The sequence below is a fragment of the Micromys minutus genome (genome assembly GCF_963924665.1).
Source record: "Micromys minutus genome assembly, chromosome: 3".
Classification (NCBI taxonomy): Eukaryota; Metazoa; Chordata; class Mammalia; order Rodentia; family Muridae; genus Micromys; species Micromys minutus.
Genome location: NC_137972.1, coordinates 33,404,331 through 33,426,632, shown reverse-complemented (window position 1 = coordinate 33,426,632; position 22,302 = coordinate 33,404,331). Strand labels below are relative to the sequence as shown.

General features: G+C 47.5%; 1 protein-coding gene across 3 annotated transcripts in view; it reads right to left on the bottom strand.

The window, feature by feature from the left end:
* The window catches only part of SRGAP3 (SLIT-ROBO Rho GTPase activating protein 3), a gene marked incomplete at both ends in the record, with an annotated part of 211,084 nt that overhangs the window by 94,180 nt on the left and 94,602 nt on the right, over window positions 1-22,302 (bottom strand). For all 3 annotated transcript variants that reach the window (XM_080914537.1, XM_080914536.1, XM_080914538.1), the window contains one exon: window positions 8,939-9,131. In XM_080914537.1, coding sequence (XP_080770663.1) covers window positions 8,939-9,131 — 193 coding nt within the window. The remainder of the gene's footprint in view (window positions 1-8,938; window positions 9,132-22,302) is intronic.

The following is a 22,302-nucleotide window of genomic DNA, read 5'->3' as shown; positions in this document are numbered from 1 at the left end:
CATTCATGGGAAAGAGGCTTCAGAGCCTTTCCCATACCATATGCAGAAGTCGGGTGTTCATCAATATCTTTTTAAAGAAAGCACTTTCTAGACTGGGGGATTAAAGGCTAGCATGGACATCCCCAAGGCAGAGCCTTCTGGGTAAAGAAATATGGCCCAAAGACCAGAAAAAAAGTTGAAAAGGGCATGCTGGTAAGCTGACAGGCAGCTGAGGAGTCACATGTGATGCTCTGGGATAAGACCCAGGGTGGCAAATTGTACCTGGTGAATATGGTGAAGAAGGTAGAAACCAACAGCAAGCGGCCTTTAAGTGTTATTAGAGAGTTTAAGATGCATCCTGAAGTAATCAGGAGCCATAGAAGGACCTAAAGTTAAACGTGTGTGTGTGTGTGTGTGTGTGTGTGTGTGTGTATGTGTGTGTGTGTGTGTAAAGGGATGAACTGTCCATCCAGAGTGGGACCCTGAGAGAATAGGTGGTGACATCCAGGGCCAAGGGAGAAGCTGAGGGATCCAGGACCTGGGTATTGACTGGACTTGGGAGGCCAACTGAGAGGGTTTAGGATGGGAGCTGAGGAGAGAGAATCCAGCATGACACCTGTTTTATGGTTGGGCACCCAGGGAGGCAGAAATAGCCTTTGGAGCATGAAGAACACGTTAGAGGTTTGGCTGGGATGAGAGACAATCCCCTCCCCCAGAGTCTGACTCGGCTGCAATCACAGAGGCAACTCTCCCACTCCCGTGCCAAGGAACACGGAAGGGACAGGCATGGAGAATGAACCCATCTGCCTTCTGAGCAGCACACCTACTCTGAAGTTCCACCTCGAACGGGAAACAGCCAGCGCTGCCTTCCCATCTCCTCCCTGTCCTTTTGACACACAAATGTGTGGGGCCCAGCTCAGGCCAACTAAATGCTGGGCAAAGTGGCTCCAATGAGAAATGTCTTCCATAGGCTCCTCTATGTGGACACTTGGTCCCTGGTCAGGTGCATTCTGGGAAGGTGCATCCTGGCTAGTGGAGACCCATCACTAGCCAGGCTTCAGGGGGATTAGTCTCAGCCCACTTCCAGATCTCACTCTTTGCTTCATGTTTGTGATTGAAGGCATAACCTGTCAGCTTTCTGCTCGGGTTGTCTGCTGCCATGAATCCTCAGCCATTATCGACTTCCCCCTGGAACCCTAAGCCAACAAAAATAAACTTTTTCTTCCATAAGTCACCAAAAAGCAACGAACACATCAGGTGAGCTGTCCACAGCCAGGATGAGAGTTGGAGCTGGTCATTCTGTAGAAGGGGACCAGGCCCAAATAAAGCCACCAAGGTGAAACAAAAAGACAACTTGCCCTGGGAGGGGTCCTTGCCTATGTCTACCCTCTATGGATATAACCATGTAAAGGTCGCCTATGCGTGTGGCCTCGCTATTCAAACCATGTCACTAAGCACCAGAAAAGAGCTCTCTGGTTATTATTCAGCGGCTCATCGGTGCCATGTCTTCCTGCTGGGCACTCTGCAGGGCCAGGCTCCAAGATGGCCCTGAGCATTGTGTTCTCCACATAGTAGACAGTATGTTGGGGGAAGACAGCGACACTGGAGGTGTCCCAGGTGAATGTAGAATTAGACGGCCAGAAAGTGCTAGAATGAAGAGGCATGCAGCGCCATAGAGGCTCAGAGCAAGGGTCTCGAGACCTGACTTCGAGGTTCAGTGAAGTCTACGAGGAGAGAGGTAAGGTGGGCTTCTAAGACGAATTAGAGGCAGCTAAGGAAAAGTACTAGAAGGGTGGCCTTTCTGAGGGGCAAGGAGTTTGGTGCATGCATTTAAGAAACTAAGTAAAGACAAGTGACGTATAGGAAGCAAGGTACATAGCGGCGGAAGTGGTGGATGGTGCAGCTGGAGGTTGCAGGTGGATGGGGCTGCTGGGTCCTGGGGTGCCCGCCGCCTCATTCTATACACCATCAGCATTATGTTAGGACTGCAGAAAACAATCTCCAGAGCACAGGTGACAGATGAGGGTGGAGTGTGGGAAACCTGTGCTTCCTCTCTCCTTTTCCTGGGGTCACCCGCTCTTTTTTTCAAAATGGCCCCCAGGATGCTATCTAACTTACTCAGCTAAGTCCCCCTGCTGCAGTCCCCCTTTCAGAAGACATTAAAATGAAGTGAGCCAGCCAGTCTTCCCTCATCCCAGGCACGCTAACACTTTTGCTTTTCTCCTCTTGCATGGAAGCCGTTCCCCAGCAAGCAGAAGCGGCAGAGCTAGGACATAAGGGCAGAAGTTCCGCAGATACATATTTTTTCTTCCTTATGGCTAGGAACTAGCAATGAGCATCTCTGGTGAGTCACAGCTTGCTCGCTTTCTTTGGCTAAGAGAGGTGGGAATGAGGCTCCAGGAGACTGAAGCTGGGAGGCCAAACCTTGCCAAGCTGGTGAGTTAGGAAAATGAAATTAGCAGCAAGCTAGCTCTGCCAGCCTCCCGGCTGGGGGCTGGAAAATTCCGCTTAGCAAACAAAACCTAGATCCAAGCCTGCAGAACCCAGGAGGCACGTGGGTCTAAACCCAGTGTCCTGGGATCTTGGGATCTGGAGAGCATAAACCCCTGCACCTGACACCCAGCACCAGATCCCCATCTTCGGTCAAGTCCTGAAATGAAAACCTCTTCCCCATTAGGAAACACCTGGGTAGCCTCACCCTCTTCTCTAGTACGAACCTCTGTGCCTTGGTTTATCTAACAGAAAAATGGGCATGACATGTGGTGTATACAGAACCAAGCAAAGGAAGGGCCTACCGAAGGCTCATCTGGCCAGTTATTTCACCCTTCAACTGTGTGTCCTGATAACCCCACCGCATCTGGCCTTCAAGTCCCTTCTCGGTCCTTTGGAGACAATGACGCATGCCCCGACTCCCTATGTCCCACCAGAATTCTTAGAAAGATGCATAAGCTAAAGGCTGATGGATGAATTTACAAAGTATAAGGTCATATATCCTTAAAGTCCACTATCTTCCACCCACCTAAGTGGACAGAGAAAGAACTGAACTCCTACAGAAATATCACTCTTTAAATCTACCATCATTCTTAATACTAAAACAGAGTGCTATTGGTACACAGATGAAATAAATATATTGTGTACACACACACACACACACACACACACAGACACACACGAACATACATACACACAAATGACTCACAGACTGGTTAATGCTTTGTAATTCCCGATTATGATCTCTGGGGATTCCAGGGAATGCATGTGGGAGCCATGAGAACCATATGGAAAACTAAGAAGAAGAGGAGGAGCTGTAGCTCTCATAAGGAGCCTCAAGAACCCCACCATAGAAGAAGAAGGGCATTGTGGTAACACAGGTGGAGGGTGCCGAAGGCAGTGGATGATGGGAGAGAGAGTGGGTGACAGAGAGGAAGAAGATAATGGGGTGGAGGATGGGAGGCAGAAGACAGAAACTAGACGTATTGGGAAGTAGCTCTGATGGAAAATGATGGGCTGCGGATGGGCGGAGAGAAGGTGGACGGTAGATGGGGTACACAAAAGAAAGGTAGACAGTGGAGATGACAAAAGATGGAGGACGGAAGGGGAGGTGACATGGTGGAGAAACAGGTGCAGGAAAGAGAGATGTCATAGGTGTTGGGGGGCAGACAAGGACAATAGTAAGTGTGACAGACAGGAGCTGATAGAAGCTGGGGGTGGGGAGGTAAAAGTGAGGGAAGATGATAATTTTCTATAAGGAACTGGAGACGGCCCCAGGGTGAGTCGGGGCTGACATCAGGATTATGGCATTCCAAACCCCAGGCTCAGTATCTGCCTTTCATTTTAAATGTGTGTGTGTGTGTGTGTGTGTGTGTGTGTGTGTGTGTGTGTGCTTGTGTGGTGTATGTGCGTGTGTTTGTGCATGTTCGTGCATGATCTGTGTGTGCTTGCATGTGTGTATGTGGTGTATGTGTGTGTGTGGTGTGTGTGGTATGTGTATGTGTTGGTGCATGATTTGTGTGTGCATGATGTGTGCATCTGTGTGTGTGTGTGTGTGTGTGTGTGTGTGTGTGTAGAACAGCAGGACTCCTACTCTTTCTTTCTATACTTTATCCCCTGAGGCAAGGTCTCTCACTGAGCCTAGAGCTAGGTTGACAAGCAGCCTCAGTGACCCTCCTCCTCCGCTTTCTCTGTAGCTCTGTTGTATGCATGTACAACCTCACCTGGTCTTTACGTGGGTTTTGTGATTTGAACTCAGGTCTTCATTAGAGAACAGAGAACCTTCTTATCCACAGAGTCATCTCCCCAGTCTGCCGTCTTTTTCTGAAGGTGTTTTATGAATAACTTTCCCTAGTCATTTTTTTTAAATGCTCGCCATAAATAGAAGGTAACTGAGAAGGGTAATTATAAGAGAAACAAACAGCATTATATATACTTAGGCCAGTGCTGACGCCTGACGTTTGTTGGAAGATTAGAGAGGCGTTACTAGTGTGAGCATCAAGAAGGCTTTCTTCTCAAGGCTGAAAGAGAATTTAAGTTATGGCTCAGGGAGAGCCAGTGAGCTTTTCCTTCTGCACTGTGTTATGACAGAGAAGAGACAGAGAGACACCGGGGCAGAGATAACCACAAAGAGACAGAGAGATAAGAAATGCTCCCCTTGCTTTCAAGTACCTAGCAGGCTGAAGGTGGCAGGCCAGATCTACAAACTGCATGCTTCCTTACAAATCTGACCTGAGCTCTGTGAGACCCACAATTAGCCGAGCCAGAACAGAGGCTTTTCACAAGAACCTTTCTCAGACCCCTGGTGCCTGAACAGGTCTGGTTAGATAGGTGAGTCCCAGAAAGCACTAACCCAGGCGGAGAGCTAGAGAGCTGAGGGAATGGATCTGCCATGTGGCAGCCCAGCCAGAGGTGCTTTTGCATTTGGAGTCTGATAAGCCAGGATTCGAACCCTGCCTGTACTACCTGCACTACAGCTGGGCCCTAGGCAAATTAATTTCCCTAACCCTTATTAGTTTCAACTAGGAAAATAAGAACTATCTGTCCTGCATCTATCATGTAGGTGGCATAAGATGGCCGCTATTCACCTGGGAGAGCACACAGGGTTAGGTAGGCACGAGGGAACCTGGAACCGCTTATTGCTATGATTCTGACCACTGAGCAGTCATAATGATCGAGAGACACAAGCCCAACCTGAGGGCTTCCTCACCCCTTCTGCCCAGATCCTCTACACACCAGTCTCAAATTACACATTGCAAAAGTGCTCCTCTCTCAAGCAATAACCCGGAAGGCTAAATCTCAATTATACTATCAATTTAGAGACATACTGCAGCTGTGCAAACCACGGCACTTTTTCCCCAATAAAAAGCACTTTCTTGGAAATGAAGTCAGTTGTTCTCTGGGATCCACACTTCCCCCTCTCCCAACTGTTCTGGTACTGAAGATCTATAGAATATTATGTGGTGTCTAGCCAAGCACCGCCCAGCTCTTCCCAAACTCTGGCTCCACAACCCCCCCACCCCAGATATTCCTAGTGTGTTTGAACAGAATTCCCTGCTGTTTTTCTCTGTGAACCACAGCATTACTTAACCCTGGACAGGGGATGCCATGAGGCATATTCCCCCTGAGAAGCAAAAACTACCAAACACCAAAGGACTAAAAATAAAAGATCCCCAAATACAGAGCACTGTTTGAGGAGAATGTCATTACACTTTGGAGTTTGTGTAGTGGAACCTCGCAACAGGGACCCCAGGGAGAGCTAGTTTGTAAAATCTAACTTCTTATCTTGGGGAGAGGAAAGTCTATTGCCAGATAGCTTTCAGATGGAAGACAACAGGCTTACTTAGCACAAACTGCTCAGCCTTCCACACACTACGCTGGCACTCTGCACATGGTGAGGTACACCTTTAGTCCCAGCCCCCAAGAGTCAGAAGTGTGAGAATCTTCGAGTTCAAGGCCAGTTTATCTATACAGTGAGTTCCAGTCTACACAGTGAGTTCCAGAATAGTCAGTGGTCCCCAAATCCAGAATTTCTTCTTTTTCTTCTTCTTCTTCTTCTTCTTCTTCTTCTTCTTCTTCTTCTTCTTCTTCTTCTTCTTCTTCTTCTTCTTCTTCTTCTTCTTCTTTCTTCTTCTTCTTCTTCTTCTTCTTCTTCTTCTTCTTCTTCTTCTTCTTCTTCTTCTTCTTCTTCTTCTTCTTCTTCTTCTTCTCTTCTTCTTCTTCTTCTTCTTCTTCTCTCTCCTCCTCCTCCTCCTCTCTCTCCTCCTCCTTCTCCTCCTCCTCTCCTCCTCCCCTCTCCTCTCTCCTCCTCTCCTCCTCCTCCTTTCCTCCTCCTCCTCTTCTTCCTCCTCCTCCTCCTCCTCCTCCTCCTTCCTCCTCCTCCTCTTCCTCCTCCTCCTCTTCCTCCTCCTCCTCTTCCTCCTCCTCCTCTTCCTCCTCCTCTTCTTCCTCCTCCTCTTCCTCCTCCTCCTCTTCCTCCTCCTCCTCTTCCTCCTCCTTCTTCTCCTTCTTTTCTTCCTCTCCTTCCTTTCTTTCCCCACCAAATATTGGTGCTTTAGAATATGCATTTCTTAAGGAAGAAAGGTCTTGGTCACAGAAATTCCCTGTCTCTCCAGACCTATCTAACTTGTTTGGACCAGACCACCCATCTACTTGAGAAGCAGTGTCAGCCGCCCCTAGATGCTACCCACCATGGCTTCTCCTATTCAGAGAAGGAAAAGCCAGGCTCCTCCAGACCTGCTCCGGAAAAGGTAAGACTGTGACTCCTATGCTGGTGACAAGGTAGGCTAGTGCAGCCTATGAGAAGACTGAGAACTATTTGTCATCTAGAAAACCATCAAAGTGGTTGGTGACCAGAACCCCCAGAAAGGCTTGTTGATGCCCCAGAGCTTCTGATGCAGAGGCTGAGGGGGTCCTCAGACTCTATGTGGCCACGCCTTATACACTATCCCTTTGGTGGTCCCCATTCCCCAGATAGAAGTCAAGTTCACACTGTCCTCAGAGCAATGTGCACCAAATGTTTCATCAATCTGAGGAAGTCAAAAGACACACCCCCCTCTATGGAAACCCTAACTACCACTGGACATTTATTCAGTCGACATTAGTGCTAACCATGGGTCAAGCCTTCCACTAGGTACTCGAAACCTCACTCACTAGCCTGCCTCTCTGTCATTTCTGTCTTTGAAGCCCAGTGCATATCCACAAGGTCTCAGCCCAGGGTACTAGCTCTGTGGCACTCCCATTGTACATCCTTCCCATCTCAGGTCAGCGAAGAAGGACAATCTGGAACCACTCTACAAATGTTCAACCATCCCCAGGGGAGACCTGAAAGCCAGCATCAGACCCTGTGAAGGTCAGAGAACAACTTGTAAGAAGTTAGCTCACTCCTACTACTATATGGCCTCTGGGAATCAAAATCAAGTTGTCAGGCTTGGCAGCAAGCCCCTTAGCCTGCTAGGCTACATGATAGCCCCTAGTCCTTTCTTTAAATCAAGTGTCACACAGAACTCACCCCAGCTAAGTCCGGTCCTAAATTTCCACAGCTGTAAACGTCCCCCAAACCCAGGCAGATTGGGAAAAGCCTGGGCCATAGGGAAAGTGGTCCATAGCACAAAAGGAAACCCCTGACCTGGATCTAGAGGACATGAGGTCCTGTCCCAGGTCTGTCCCTAACCTGTCCTACCTTCAACAAATCAACTCCCTCTCTGATCCAATTCTCTCAAATGAAATGCACAAACCAAGAATTAATAAATTCCACTCTCCCCTCCTTCCTTCTTTTTTCTTTCCCTCCTCCCATCTCCTTCCTCAGTCTCGCTCACAGCGTCTGTCCATCTGTCCTATCTCTGCTCTCAGCGAGGCTTCCTGCAATGACAGTGAAACAAGCCCCAGGGCTCTCCTCTAACCCCGAGAAGCAAACCTGGCAGCTTGAGCACCCTTAGGTGAAGAATCTATGGGACAGCCTGGCTTCTCAGGACCTCCAGTCTAACAGACCAGAGCATGGCCTGGAACCCATGAATAGAAGCAGCATTGGGTCCGAAGGTGTGTGAGCCTGGATAGAAAACTCAACTTCCAAAAGCCATCAGGACTGGACCATCATCATAGCCTCATGGAGAGGGTCTACCCCAGCTGAACTGTCCTGGGTGACCCCTAGACTTCCATAGTGTGATAAGAAGCCCACTTGACCTGCTTGCCAGTGGGGGCTCCCATCCATCAGGTGGCTAAGTTAATGAACGCATGAGGGGCTAGTAGGACTCATTACAGACAAGATGAGGAAAGAAGATCCCTGTATCCTCGAGGACTGCCCTCTTGCCTCTCCCCCAGGCTCGCACTTAGGACGAGGGAGGAGCTGCTTCCAAATCAAGAGGAAGCACAGGCAAGGGATGAAACCCGCTGTGCACACCCCTGTGGACAGCTCCAGCAAGAGCTCAGTGTGTAACTAGAGGTCTTCAACCCCGCCAGGTCAGACAGAGCCTGGGGCCTGGAAGCTCAAGGTGTGAGCAGTTAAGGTAGAAGGGCTCCTGTGTTCTAAATAATAAGAAGGTAGAGGTGTGTTCTGAGGTCCTCCAGAACAGCAAGGAAGAGGGATGGACTGTGGACCCAGTCCATGAGAAGACAGTCTAAGGACATGGCGGGCAAGCTGGTACCCAAGTAAAACCCAACTAGATAAAGCCAGGATGTGCTGAAAGGCGGTAGAGTCTCAGCTGGGCATAAATGAATGCAGCCCCTCCAGCTCACTATCACTGTCTACAGCACCTTTCTGCACAGAAGCCATCTCTACCTTTACTTGGTACATGAGAGCAACTCGCTGCTGGAGGCAAGAGGAGACTGCAGAACCTTTGCAGGACCTTGCAGGTCAAGACCCAGTCCTGGCCTCCTCCTCCAGTTTTGGCCTCCTTCGCCAATTGCATCTGCCAACAACCCTCCTGCCCAGCACCACCTCCCAGTCCAGGACCCACAGCCAACTTCTCACTTGAACTGGTGCTCCCGGGAGCTTCGAATCTTGGAGGAGAAGCGCTCGGCCAGCTTCTCCAGGCTGCGGGAATACTCCAGCTCGATCTCAGCTTTCCTGCGGAAGAACTCCTGCAAGTCTTGCAGCAGCTGCAGCCGCGACTCTGACTGCTGCTCCAGGCATTTGAACTGCTCCACCAGCTGCGTGCGGATCTCTGTGGGAGGCAAGGAGCTGAACATCAGGCAATGGCTGAAGACAGCAGTGGACACATACACCCCTCCTCCTAGAGCCCAGCCAGAGCCCCAGTTTTGCTATATTGAGATTTGGCATGGGCCCCTTCCTGCTGCACAGTCTAACCTACTGTTTCCCAGGCTGGAATCCCCCCAAATTGTCACTGATGTTTCTGACTACTGGTCAGGCCACTGGCTACATTGTTACCCCCACATGACTGGAGAATTGGCTAACTTTTCTCAGTGTAATCAGTTTGCTTAGACTAAAAAAAAACTGTATATTAAAGCTCCAAAAAAAGGGGAGGGGGGCTTACAGCCTGGGATATCAGAAATAAGTTCTATGAAAACAGCAGTTTTTAAATCCTATTCACATATTACAACTAGGATTTGCCAAAGGAAGTGGCTCCGGGAGAGAGGTGTTTGTAGTGCTGGCAGGACTCAGAGGGCATCGGAATGCATCTGGAGTTCCTCCGGGTCACGTCTGGTCTGCTTTCTATTACCCTAAGCTCCATGTGTAAACATCTCAAGTACCACTACAAGAGCCTCGCCCACACTTGGGGAAGTACTGACTGATCCAAGCTGAGTCTGAGTCTGGGCAACCAGAGGATCATTCAAAAGCTGGGAGTCAAGCTAAAAAAAAAAAAAAATGCTTACTGGAGTCCTTACAACCTTTAACAACCTTAATGTGACCTGATGTCCTACAAAGCACAGCCCATCACTTTGTCAAGTCCTCATACTGTCACTCCAACTGTTCAGGTGCAGCAACCCCCTCCTGGGTCCTCAAAAGGTCCAGCTCTGCAAGATGCCCAACTTGCACTTCACTGGCAACCTTCTCAAAAACACCCCAGGCTCCCTTCTACCCAAAGGTTACATCCTCAAAAACACCCCAGGCTCCCCTCTACCTAAAGGTTACATCCAGCCCTTCAGCACAGACCCCACGGACCCGCTGCTCAGGATTCCCCTTCTACACTCCATGAATTTTGCAATTCACTCAATCTCATCTTTGAATGGTGCAGCATCCCCTTTCCCATCATCATCATCATCATCATCATCATCATCATCATCATCATCATCATCAGCGTGGGGGGTCTGCAAACTTGCACAGACCCACCTGGAGATATATCAAGACTTCTCAAGAGGTCTGCAGACCGAACTATGGGGGAGTCCATATGAGAGCTTCATGTCCATCCTACACTCCCCAGCTCTGCCGGACAATGCTACCCCTTTCCCACCTCACTCCCCACACTGGTCCTGTTCTCTGCTTCCTGAAGAAAAACTAAGGCTGCATTCATTCAGAGTCTAACTATGATGGAAGTACCCCAAACAGCTAAAATGTCTAGATGTCCCAAAAAAAGCAACCTTAAATACTGGTGTTAGAAATGATGGCTCACACCTTTAATCCCAGCATTTGGAAAGCAGAAGCAGACAGCTAGATCTCTGTGAGTTCAAGGCCAGCCTGGTCTACAAATCAAGTTCCAAGCCAGCCTGGGCTACACAGAGAAACCCTGTCTTGAAAAAAAAATGAAAGGGGGGGGGGAAGACCTTTCTATATTCAAAAGACCACGAACTCTCTGCACTCAAATAAATAAACAGTAAGTAAATAGATAAAACATAACTTTCAAAAATATAAATGTCAGTTCAATTTGTATATAGGTTAAAAAGAAATATGATCATCAATTTATAAGTTTTGAAAATAAAACAACATCAAGATAAAATTCTGGGAAGGAAATCGAAGGGAATCATGGACTCGGATATAATGATACATAGTTTTAGGGTCTCTTTGATGGACAATTGAGAACGCTGACATATTGCAGAATCCTTCCTGTGTCCTGACAATTCCATTCCCCGATAAATACCCAAAACAGTCAGTGCCTATACCCAATAACGAAGCATTAGAACTCCAGAAGTCAATTAAGAATGGAAGCAGTGTTCTCAAGTGAGGTACTGTTCAAGGGATGCTATGTGGTATGGGCTGCGTACAGCACAGGCTTGAAATGCATGGACCTTGTGTTTATTGAATCAACCAGGAAAAATGAGACCAGGAAAGGTGGCTTACAGTGTTAGAGAGAGAAGTCGTCCCCCTAAGAGGGATGCTGACTCAGAGGAACACAAGGTTGTCCTGGGGTCTGAGCATGCTCACACACCTTGATCTGAGCAGTACATGGGTCAGATGGATGGAGCTGTGCCCATCTGTGCATTCTTCTAGATTATGTAAGAGTGCACGAAAAAAACAATTTAAAAATTGCAGTGTTACTGAGCTTTGGTTTGCTCTACTTTGAAGAGAATGGTGTAATGTTATTCTAAAAAATGTTAATATTTAAAACATGGCAGAAATATAGCTTCTGTTAACTACTTACATATAGACAGAAACATTTTCTATGTCAACTAAAGATGTGGAACGGTGGAGACTTTTGGATTTATCCTGAGAGCAGTCAGCAGGAGGCCCACACTGCTGCTCTGCAGCCCTGGCAGGAAGGCTACCTTCCAGAAGGCCTGGTGGACCCACTAGCTCCACCACCATCCCCAGCGCACCGTGGGACTCCTGGAAGCACAGGCTGCCAGGACTGGTTTGGGACGATGGTTGTGACCATTTTTGCAAGCCCTATCTGAGGTCTCTACAAACGAAATCTAAGCTCTGAGTATGGATTCTCAGCACAAAACAGGTCCATCAGGACAGCAGCACCTGCCAGAAAATTGCTATCGATGCTTATGACATTTCTTGGTGCAGCCCACAAAGCCCCTGAATGTGAGTGAGCACATGGGTTCACAAACAAACACACAATGCTAATCAACATACAGATAGACACAAAGTTCAAACACAGGACCACGGTGTATACGCAGCATGCCACACGGAAGATAGTTAACCACTATTCACCAACCTCACAGTCACATTTAGGCAAAAGTCATATGGCTACACATGCCATGCATGCACACACACATATACACACATGTCACATTTACATACATGCCACATGTATACACATAGCACACATACATAAATACGTGCACACATACCACACATATACCACATGTATACACATATATATACCACACGTACACATATATACACATGCCCCACATTTACATACACGTATACACAGTTACACACTTGCCATACACACTTGGTGTGGCTCTCACTCACTATCAGGTTTTATACACATAGACGGTGATTCTTGCTCACCATCAGTTTCTACAGAGGATGAACAGAGGCTTTGTGCAGACTAAGCTCAGAGGCTCGGTAAAGGTCACATAATGCTCTATGAACTGTCATCAGCTGCACAGGCATGTGCCTAGGGACATGTGTGTAAATGGATAAAATCCTGTCACTCACATGAAACTCGGATGCTCTATCAACACACGACCATAAGATTCTCTTTTATATATTCCCCTCCACCTTCCAGACCCTTCCCTTCTATAATGACCTCGATGATGCTGTGGTGTCAAAGGCTCATGTTCTGTTGGTGTTTCTCTCGTGTAAGCCACGGGGCATCCCAAGGAGGATAACCGCTAGCATCCCCAACTTCACCCCTGTAAGTGAGGGGGTGGTGGCTCAGAGGACACCATCAGGCTATGGAATCAAACTCACGTTCATCAGAAGGTGACAGTACAGCTTTGGACACCACAATAGACTGGAACCCACTAAGAGCTTGTTGTTTCTCATGTTAAAACAAGACAAAGGGCAGCCCACTCTCCTCCCCCAGTGTCCTCTGCATAACAAGATGCTCCTTATTAGAAAGGCTGCAGGGCAGAGCCGGCTTGCCAGTGTTCTCATGTTTTAGAGGAAAAGCTCATAAATCATACTGTAATGACAGGAGACAGTCTGGAAGGGGGAGAGACTCCTCCCCCAACGCACACAGCCAGCTGGAGCCTCCAAAGCACAGCACACAGGGACCCTTCTGAGTCTGACTAACTGAAAGTCAAGGTGTCTAGTAATCAGAGCCCACCCTCCCATTCCCCTCTGCAGCCTGTCCCTGCTCAGTAACTCCGGGGGGAGTTGGTGCGCAGTCTCCTGATTTCTGTGTCCCCTCCTCAAGGCTGCTTGGAGCAGGCTGGGCCTTAGCTTTTCTCCTCGAAGATTTCAAAGAGGGAAAACTCAAATGAAATCGAATGGAGCTGTTCTCCATGCACAGCCTTGTGCAGTGGATGCTCTTCCACCCCCACCCCCACCCTCCTGAGGGAAAGCATTCAACCGAAGCACAGCAGGCATGGCCAGACAGAATAGCAAAGGGGGATTGGGGCAGAGAGAGAGAGAGGTTGGGAAGTTGGGACAGGCTTTGACCCTCTAGGCTGGAGACAATGCCCCTGGCCACTCAGGGCAGGCTTCCAGTTCTCCAATCAGGGACATGAAGTTCAGAGAAAAGGCAAGACCAACCCTACAGCCTAGGTCTCTGGAAGCATACATAAATGCAGCAAAACAGAGTCTCCAGACTCTGCTGATACACTTCTCAGTAGCCCCACGGCTTATTGGGTAAAGGCCATATGTCTCTAGCATTCGGTGCCTAAGAATCCGAAGCTTCCCCACCTAGTCATGTTCCAGCTCCCTCTCCAGGCCACAGACTCACCAAGACTGTCATCCATGCACCATGTCATAGCTACAGCCTCCTAAGCAGAAGACCCATGGGATTAGGAACTCTAGTTTTTCTTAATAAATAAACAACACTGGAGTGAATTTAAGTTTGCCCAAAGCCTGAACAGAAGGCACAGGGAGAGCTTCCCTCTCCCCACCCTCTACAGTTTCTCTTCACGATATTTTTGCTGGCCCACTACACTTGTTACCACAGAAGAACTAGCCCAAATAGACTCTCACTTTGAGCCCATGTTTTATTTGGGGTTCTCTCTTGGTGCTCTGTCTGTCTGAAGGTTCAGACAAGACAAGGCTGTAACTGACAGGGTCACCATTATCGCTCCAGACAGCACAGTTTCATGGCCCTCAGAGTCCCCTGTGGTTTGCCTAGTCATCACCTTTCTGTCCCCCTTCCTGTGCCCATCTTGTGTTTTCCTGCCTCCCCAGTCTTACATTCCCCGGAATGTCTACAGCTTTGCCCTTTCAGTGAGCAGTCCTCCCAACCAGCTCTGTCTCTCAGCGACACACACACAATGTTCCCATATCATTTTACAACTTGGCAATTCAGTTCTTTGATCATAGAATAATATTCCAATGTGCAGGTGACTGTTTCATTTATTTGCTTATCTACCGAAGGCTGTGTTAAGGGCTTCCTATTGTGGACAACTACGAGAGAGCAGTCACAAAACCTCTGAAGGGATGTGTTTGAATAAACACACATCTTCAATTCGTCTGGCCAAAGTATCTTTAAAAAAAAAAAAAGTGATTCATGATGGTGCACACCTTTGATCCTAGCACTTAGGAAACAAAGGCAGGCAAACCTCTATGAGTTTGAAGCCAGCTTCACCTGTGTAGCAAGTTCCAGCTCAGTCAGGACCACACAGTGAAACTCTGCCAAAACAAAGAAACAAAACACACAAACAAAAACCAAAGCAAGGCAAAACACAAACACCCCAAAACCAGAAATAGAAAAAAAAGAAGATCAATTTTTGAGAATTTTTGTTAGGCTTATAAGGAGAAAAAAGGAATCTCAGTTTTCTCAAATTTTGTTTTGCCTGCATTTATGTGTGTGCACCACATGCATGCCTACTGCCTGCCCACAGAAGTCAGAAGAAAGCAATGGGGCCCTGGGAACTAGAGCTATAGTTGGTTGTAAGCCCCCATGGTGCTCTGAACCACTGAATTATCTTTTCAGCCCTCAAAAAACTATATTGTCCAGTAGAAAAAATAAAAGACAAATTTGTAAATGTTTAACATGGTCATCTCCAGCTGTATCTATTTTCTGCAAAAGAAAATGTTCTCGTCCTATTTTCAGTCCCATAAACTCGTACAAACATACAGAGCCGGGCCTATAAGAGGTCTCAGCGGGCAAAGGGGCTTGCAACCAAGCCTGACAACCTGAATGCAATCCTTGGAACCTACATGGTACACAGACACACACACATGCAAGCAAGCATGCATTCATGCAGCTGCTCAGATTTGCTTCATCATAACCCTGAGCTGGGGGACAGAGGATGGAAGTTTTAAGTCAAGCGGAGCTGGCCCTGACTGAGTTGACTCTAGAAGGTTGTCTGCTGTGGCTGACATGGGAGGGCATGTGACTGTCCTCGATTTACTTACTCTCGTTATTGATTGAAATTTTCCATAAGAAAGAAGAAGAAAACACTAGCCCTACCCAGAACTTGATGCCAAGCTGAGCTCTGGTGAACAGGTCTGGCAGGGGAGGTCTGCCAGCTTGCCTGAGGGCCTCAGCCCTGAGCCTGCAGATACCCTCTTGAGTCATGGACAGACACCAGAATGCCAGCTGAAAGGAGAGTTTTAAATGCAGTGCTCAGCCCCCACCTGATCTGCCCCGTGAGCCTCGTCTTCAGAACGAAGAGGTCATCCTGAAACCCCTGGCACTGAAAGGCCTTTCATGGTCTGAACATCCCAAACAGCAAGATTGTGTGCCCTGTACCCAATCTCAGCTCCCCAGAGTTAGTCAGGATGGCAAGGTGGTGGACCTCACCTCTGTGTTCACCTCTCCTGGTCATCATGACAGCAGCCAATGTCAGTATTACCGCCCTGTTCCATAGATGAATCGGCTGAGACTTAGGAAAAGAGATTTGCCCAGAACCAGGGCTCATAGGGACTAAGGGACAGATAGGGTCAGGGTGTGTTCCCCGGGGGGGGGGGGGGTCCTGCTGCTTTCCCTTCCAGAGATCATGTCTTGTTTCCAGTCCCCACTCTACACTCCATTGTCACTGATGTATGTCTGGGCCCAGGGCCTGGGCCTGTCCATCACAACACATTCTGACTTTGAGGACAGGCCCTCTTGAGGACCTCAGGTCTGAGGAACAGCAAAGCAGGCTTTGGGGTCAACTCGTTCACTTAGTCAGCTTCGAGCTGGAACAGGTTTCCTTTGTGAAGTGCAGATCATACATCCAGCCGGTATTGTTGGAAAACAAAAAACAAAAAAAAAAAAAAAAACAAAAAAACACCCCAGAGAAGTCCTCTGGATCTCTGCACCAACTCAGTGGGCACTAGCTATGGGTGGCTACTTACATTTTATGTTGTTTTTGCATGTATGTATGATATGTGTGTGCATGTCCACACACATATTAGGTACATGTGAAGACCCAAGGGTGACGCATGCCTTGACTGTGCTCCACCTTATTTACTGGGCAGGATGCCTCAATGCACTCAGAGCTCCCCATTACAGCCAATGTGCTCAGCTTACTTGCTCCAGAGGTGCCCCTTCTCCACCTCCTGCATAGTGAAGTTGTAGACAGCTTGCTGGCTTTTACAACGATTCTGGAGATCCAGACCCTTGCTTGCATGGCAAGTGCTTTACCTGCTGGCTCATTCCCAGCCTTAAATTTTATTAAAATTAAGTTTATTCTTCCAGCACATGAACCACTGTCTCAAGCTCTCGGACGCACATGTGGCTTGTGGCAAGCATCGTGTAGACTGTTGCGTTGCTAGGAAAGCGCTCATTTAAGATTCAATAGAATTTACTCATTACACCCATTTCCTTGCATAGAAACAGAAGCCCAGAAAGGGCGGGACTGACTGGATCCCATGACTCACATGTATGAGCATATGCTCTAACAAAAACAGATAGTGGGGTCCACAAACTCCTGGAACAACAGGTTAATGAATACCCTCACTGTCCAACCCAAAGCAAAGTATGCTGACAGGTCCCCTGCCCTCTCCTACCAACCCCAGAGGAAATGGTGTGGCCAGTCAATTCATCCAGCCAGTGTCGCTAAAAACTACCTTCCTCTCCCGTTGTATACTATGAATCTTGGGTGTCCAATCACTGTAGAGGGCAGGTAACTTTACCTGTCCTGTAGGGTTGTTGCCAGTATGGACAAGAAATAACATGCCAGGCACTGAGAGGACTGTGACCTGATATAGAATAAAGGGTACATGCTATGGGGACAGCCGGCCTGGCTGGCTTCTAAATCTGCTTGTCAATGGTGAGAATTGATACATGCATAAGGCATTTCACACAGGACCTGGCACATAGTAGAGATGCAGTGAAGGAGACATCATGCTTGCCCTGTGGAGAATGACTCTGGTCACAGAGCTATTCTCCCAGGGTCCACTTCCATCTCAGTTGTCCACAGCCCCACGGGAGGGTTATATGACTACCCTTTCTTCAGCCTCTCTTACATAGAGATGCAGCTTTCCTCTGGCAGCCCCCTGACCATTCTCTCTAGCTCTGTGGCCTCCCTGGCAACCAAGGACCTCAGCTGCAAGGTCCCAGGCAGCTGCTGAAGCAGTTACCCTGGCAACCTGGGCCCAGGCCCAGATGCATCTGCTTTGTCTTTGAGCAGCAGGGAGCAGCCCAAGAGACCAGGAGAGTACCCCTCTGTGAGCAGGTCCCTTTAGAATCTCTGTAAGGGCTAGCACTTTGTATTTTGTCTCTTCTCCCTCCTTCCTCTCAACAAGGATCTGTTCTTTTCCTCCATTAGTCTTTACCCAGCCAGGTGGGTTAAGAGCCACTGCCACTCTGTCCACAAAAGAGGAAGAGATGGCTGTCCCGCCATTTCATTGGTAAAAAAAAACGGGCCCAAAAAAGAGCAAAGAATTTACAGGCTCTGCCAGGTACTGCCAGGATTTAACTGGGCTCCCAAGACTTCCAAGGGAATCAGCCCCAAGATGAAGCTGTTTCTCTAGCCTGAATAAATGCACCACTGGGTGCTAGAGTAGCCAAAGTTGAGTCTGGCATTAAACTTGGCTGCACTCAGTCAGAGCTTGGCCAGGGCACTGTCAAGTCCTGTGACCTTGAGCAAGCCAGTTCATCTCTGGTCAGCAGTTTTCCCATTTGCAAACTAGAGAGAATTAAAAACAGGTATTTGTGGAGTTCAGTATTTTCCATGAGTCTGTGCTACAGCCTTGGGAGACAACTTTCTGGTTCGAGGAGAAAAGGGTCCCGGCATGAGGCGGCTTGCCTACCTCCACCTAACACTTGAATCTTTTGGATGCTCGTCTTATATCCTGTGCCAAAGAAGCTTCTCAAATATCTGTCAGACATGCTACCCATCAGTCTGGCCGTACCTCCATCATTTCTTAGGGAAGCAGAGGATCGAAGCCTATAAACCACAGAGGCTCTGTTGAAACAAATCCCATCTGCTTGCAGCTTTCTGAGGAGTGGGGTGCACATAATTTGGCGGGCACTGAGTAATAAAATCTACACGTACTGCTCCACTTCTCACCCCTACCCCAAAAGGAAGCAGGGGCTAGTATTATAAAATAATACCGGTTCTTTTATAATGATGATGAAGATATTAACTAGGAACATCGTCATCATGCAAGAGAAAGTGGTATGGTCCCATGGTCCCCACACTTGAGAATTAGCATTTCATCTATATCTTTGGAGATGAGGAATAGGAGATCCCCACTTCCCACAACCATTCAACAGGGAGATCCAGTTCTTTAGATCCTGTGACCAAGAAACAGTCGGCAGAGGGACTCCATCAAAATCTGATGAGGTGGGAGAGAAAGCTTCCCCTAACATCTGTGCTGTGTCCAAATAATAGCCAGTCCCTGCCATGAAATCAGATTTTCCTGACTTCCTGATGTTCAATGAAAGGCAAAGGGCAGGCAGGGAGAAGCCAGACCTCCTCCTGCCCAAATCCCTGAGTTAAAGTCGACTGTGATCAATCTCAACAGGAGATTAATATTCAGGACTCTGATGCCCAGTGGTCCCTAAAGGATCAGATGCATTGAAATGAGAAAAAAATGAGAAGTCGTTAACGCTGAGAGCATCCAGCTGTGGCCTCTGACTCAGGAGGCCTCGATTTATGTGGAAGAAGCAGAGAGGAGATGGCCAGCCTCGGGGCTTCTGATCCTTCACAGACCTCACAGCTGCCATCAGGTGATCTCTTTAAGACTTGTCCTATACATACTTAATTCATGGCTTGTTTGCTTGGTTGGGTTCACTTGTGGGGAAAGGGTTTCAAGACAGGATCTCTCACTGTGTAGCTCGGGCTGTCCTAGAACTCACTATGCAGGCCTTGAACTCATAGAGCTTCTCTTACCTCTGCCTCCCAAGTGCTGGGATTACAGGCATGCACCACTACACCTGGATTAATTCATGTTCTTAAATCATTGCTCTTTCGACTTGTTTTCCAGTGCTAGGAATCGAACCTAGGACTTCATAGATGCTGGGGAAATGTTCTGCCTCTGAGTTGCATATCCAGCTCATTTTTATGGGGTGCTCTCTAGTATTTCCATTGGTGGAAAAAGGGGGTAGCTGTAAAAATAAATGCAGCAAACACAAGACAAGGTTAGTGAGTTCTCTAGGATACTGTAGCCTGAGATCTGCTTTCCTTTTTGATAAGAGTCTTGGCAAGGGTGAGAAGTGTTGAAGACATACCGGAAGCAAGCAGAGACTATGTTAGGTAATCAAAGAGGTGGAAGGCAAGCTGAAAAGGAAAGAACTGTCCCTTTGTGTGAGCCACTGAGGCCTCTGTGTCTCTGTGGACCACCTAAGATCATCCTACAAAATGCCATCCTGGGGACTTGGCCCTTACCCCGGTTAACTGTGATTGGTTATACCATTAGTTCACAATAGGGAAAGGCAAACGCGAGATCTCACCTGAGGCAGCACAAGAGCCCAGGTATATATGTGGCACAGTCTCTACTGGACAGAGGAAGAAGGAGCTTTGGCCCAGAAAAGAAGGCAATGCAGCCATAAAACAGACTCCTGGTGAGGCTATAAGCCAAAGAATGCCAGTCACCAACAAAAAGAGACAATTAAAAAAAAAAAGATTCTCTCATCCTGAGCCTCTAACAGGAGCAAGCTCTGCTAACACATAGATTTGCACTGGTGTGAGAGATTTTGGCTTCCTGGCTTCCAGCTCTAAAAGAGAATAAATGTGCATTTTAAGTGAACGGATCTGTAGCCACTCACTATAGCAGCCTTGGGGATTAAGGTAATGGACGTTGCACCATGCGGAAAGCCTCTGTAAATAGGAGCACGCAGTCTAAGAGGAGAGGGGATAAGAAAGCACACCATCAGGAATCTACTAACTGCTTGCTACATGTGCACAAGAGAGAAAGAGAGAGCAGACACAGAATCGTGCAACCGAGGTCAGTCTGCAGAAAACTCTCAGTCTGGTCAGGCGTGGTGGCATATGTCTGTAATTTCAGCATTTGGAAGGTCGAAGCAGGAAAATCAAGAGTTTAAGCTTATTCTCAGCTACACAGTGAGTTTGAGAGCAGCCTAGACTAGATGAGACCTTATTTTTAAAAAATTGAACAACAGCAAACAACAGACTCAAAAAGTCCCTATTGGATAGGAAGGTGAGACAGATTTGATTTAAGAAGAAAAAAAAAACAGTATTAATGATTTAAGGTGGAATAATCCCTCACCTGGGTTCAGGGACATTATAAACATCCATCCAATCAGAAAGTTTATATATGATGATATATATCACAGAATTGTCTATAAAGACATAACTATACAGGTCTGCTTCAATAAACCTGACACTCCTACATTATACTTTCTTATGTGTAAACATTGTCAAGTAAGAATACTCTGTGGCCTTAGAATATGTTTCTTATATTTTTAAATAACAGTAACAACAAAAAAAATGATTATAGAAATGGGATTGTGGTTAAATGTTGCCTCCACATGAAGGGAATACTGAAGAGCCTACTTCAAGAAGTCAGCCATGACCACCTTTTGTCATGGTCATAGGTCAACCTCAGGAGATATTTCCTAGGAATCCATGTGCTCTAACAGGGTTTGGCAAACTTGGTCCAGAAGCCAGGAAAAACCTATCTTAGGCGTTAAAGACCATAAGGCTTGTGTAGCAACTCCTTAGACCAGCCTTTGTAGAACAACAGCAGCTGCAGTCGGTCAGAAATAGGAATGTACATAGCTGTTTCAATAAAACTTTATTTACAAAATTGGGCACCTGGACAGATTTGGGTTGAGGAAGAGAACATGCCAACTCCTGTTCCATGTTCTGCTTTGTTTATTTGTTTTTGTTTTGTTTATATTTTCCAAAGCTTCTTCCCAACAGACATTATTCCTCTAACACAAGGAGAGGCATCAACTCTTACAAACTACCAATGGGCCCTGGGAAAGCCATGGCTGAACACTGTAGGGCAGTTAACTCCTCTGAGGGCCCTGATAAAGGACTGTGAAGAAAGCACAGCCTGACAGCACACATTCAAATGTGCTTAGTGTGCAGGAAGCTTCACTTACAACTCTAGGAAACCGAAGCAGAGTGGTTCCCCACTGCCTCAGAGCTGTCTCCAAGTTGCCTCTGGTGTGCATTCACCTGACAGTAATAGGAGGAAGGATGGGTTTCCTTGACCTCCTGATGAGGATGTTGCTTGGAAGGATAGCCAAGCTCACGGTGGGGTCTGAACACCCTATGCATATTGTAGCTATTGCTCCCAGAGGCTTGCTATGGAATGGAAAGCCGCTACAGCAGGCTGCATGATTTATGTTTCTGAAAGCCACATGAATTATGAGCCATGACCTCATTCTCTCCTGCTGGCAAATGTGCACTTTCTTCCCAATTGGCTTTTAGAAAGGGTAGAAGGAGAAACAAGAAGGATCTAGTTCCCTCGCTCTCTCTCTCTCTCTCTCTCTCTCTCTCTCTCTCTCTCTCTCTCTCTGTCTGTCTCTCTGTCTCTCTCTGTCTCTCTCTGTGTGTCTCTCTGTCTCTCTGCCTCTCTCTGGTTTCTCTCTCTCTCTCTCTCTCTCTCTCTCTCTCTCTCTCTCTCTCTCTCTGTGTGTGTGTGTGTGTGTGTGTGTGTGTCTTGGTCTGTGTCTGTGTCAGTATGAATGTGTCTATGTGTATGTGTGTACGTGTCAGTGTGCATTTCTCTATGTGTGTCTCTCTGTATGTGGTATGAGTGTGTGTATAGTATATGTGTGGTGTGCATGGTGTTTGTGTGTCTGTGTGTGTGGTGTGTGTAGTCCTTGTGTGTCTGTGTGTGTGGTGTGTGTAGTGCCTGTGTGTCTCTCTGTGTGGTGTGTATATTGCCTGTGTGTCTGTGTATGTGGTGTGTGTAGTGTGTATGTTGTGTTTTCTTTGGGGCACTGTAAAAGTCCACAGTGATTCTCAAAGGGAACCCCAATT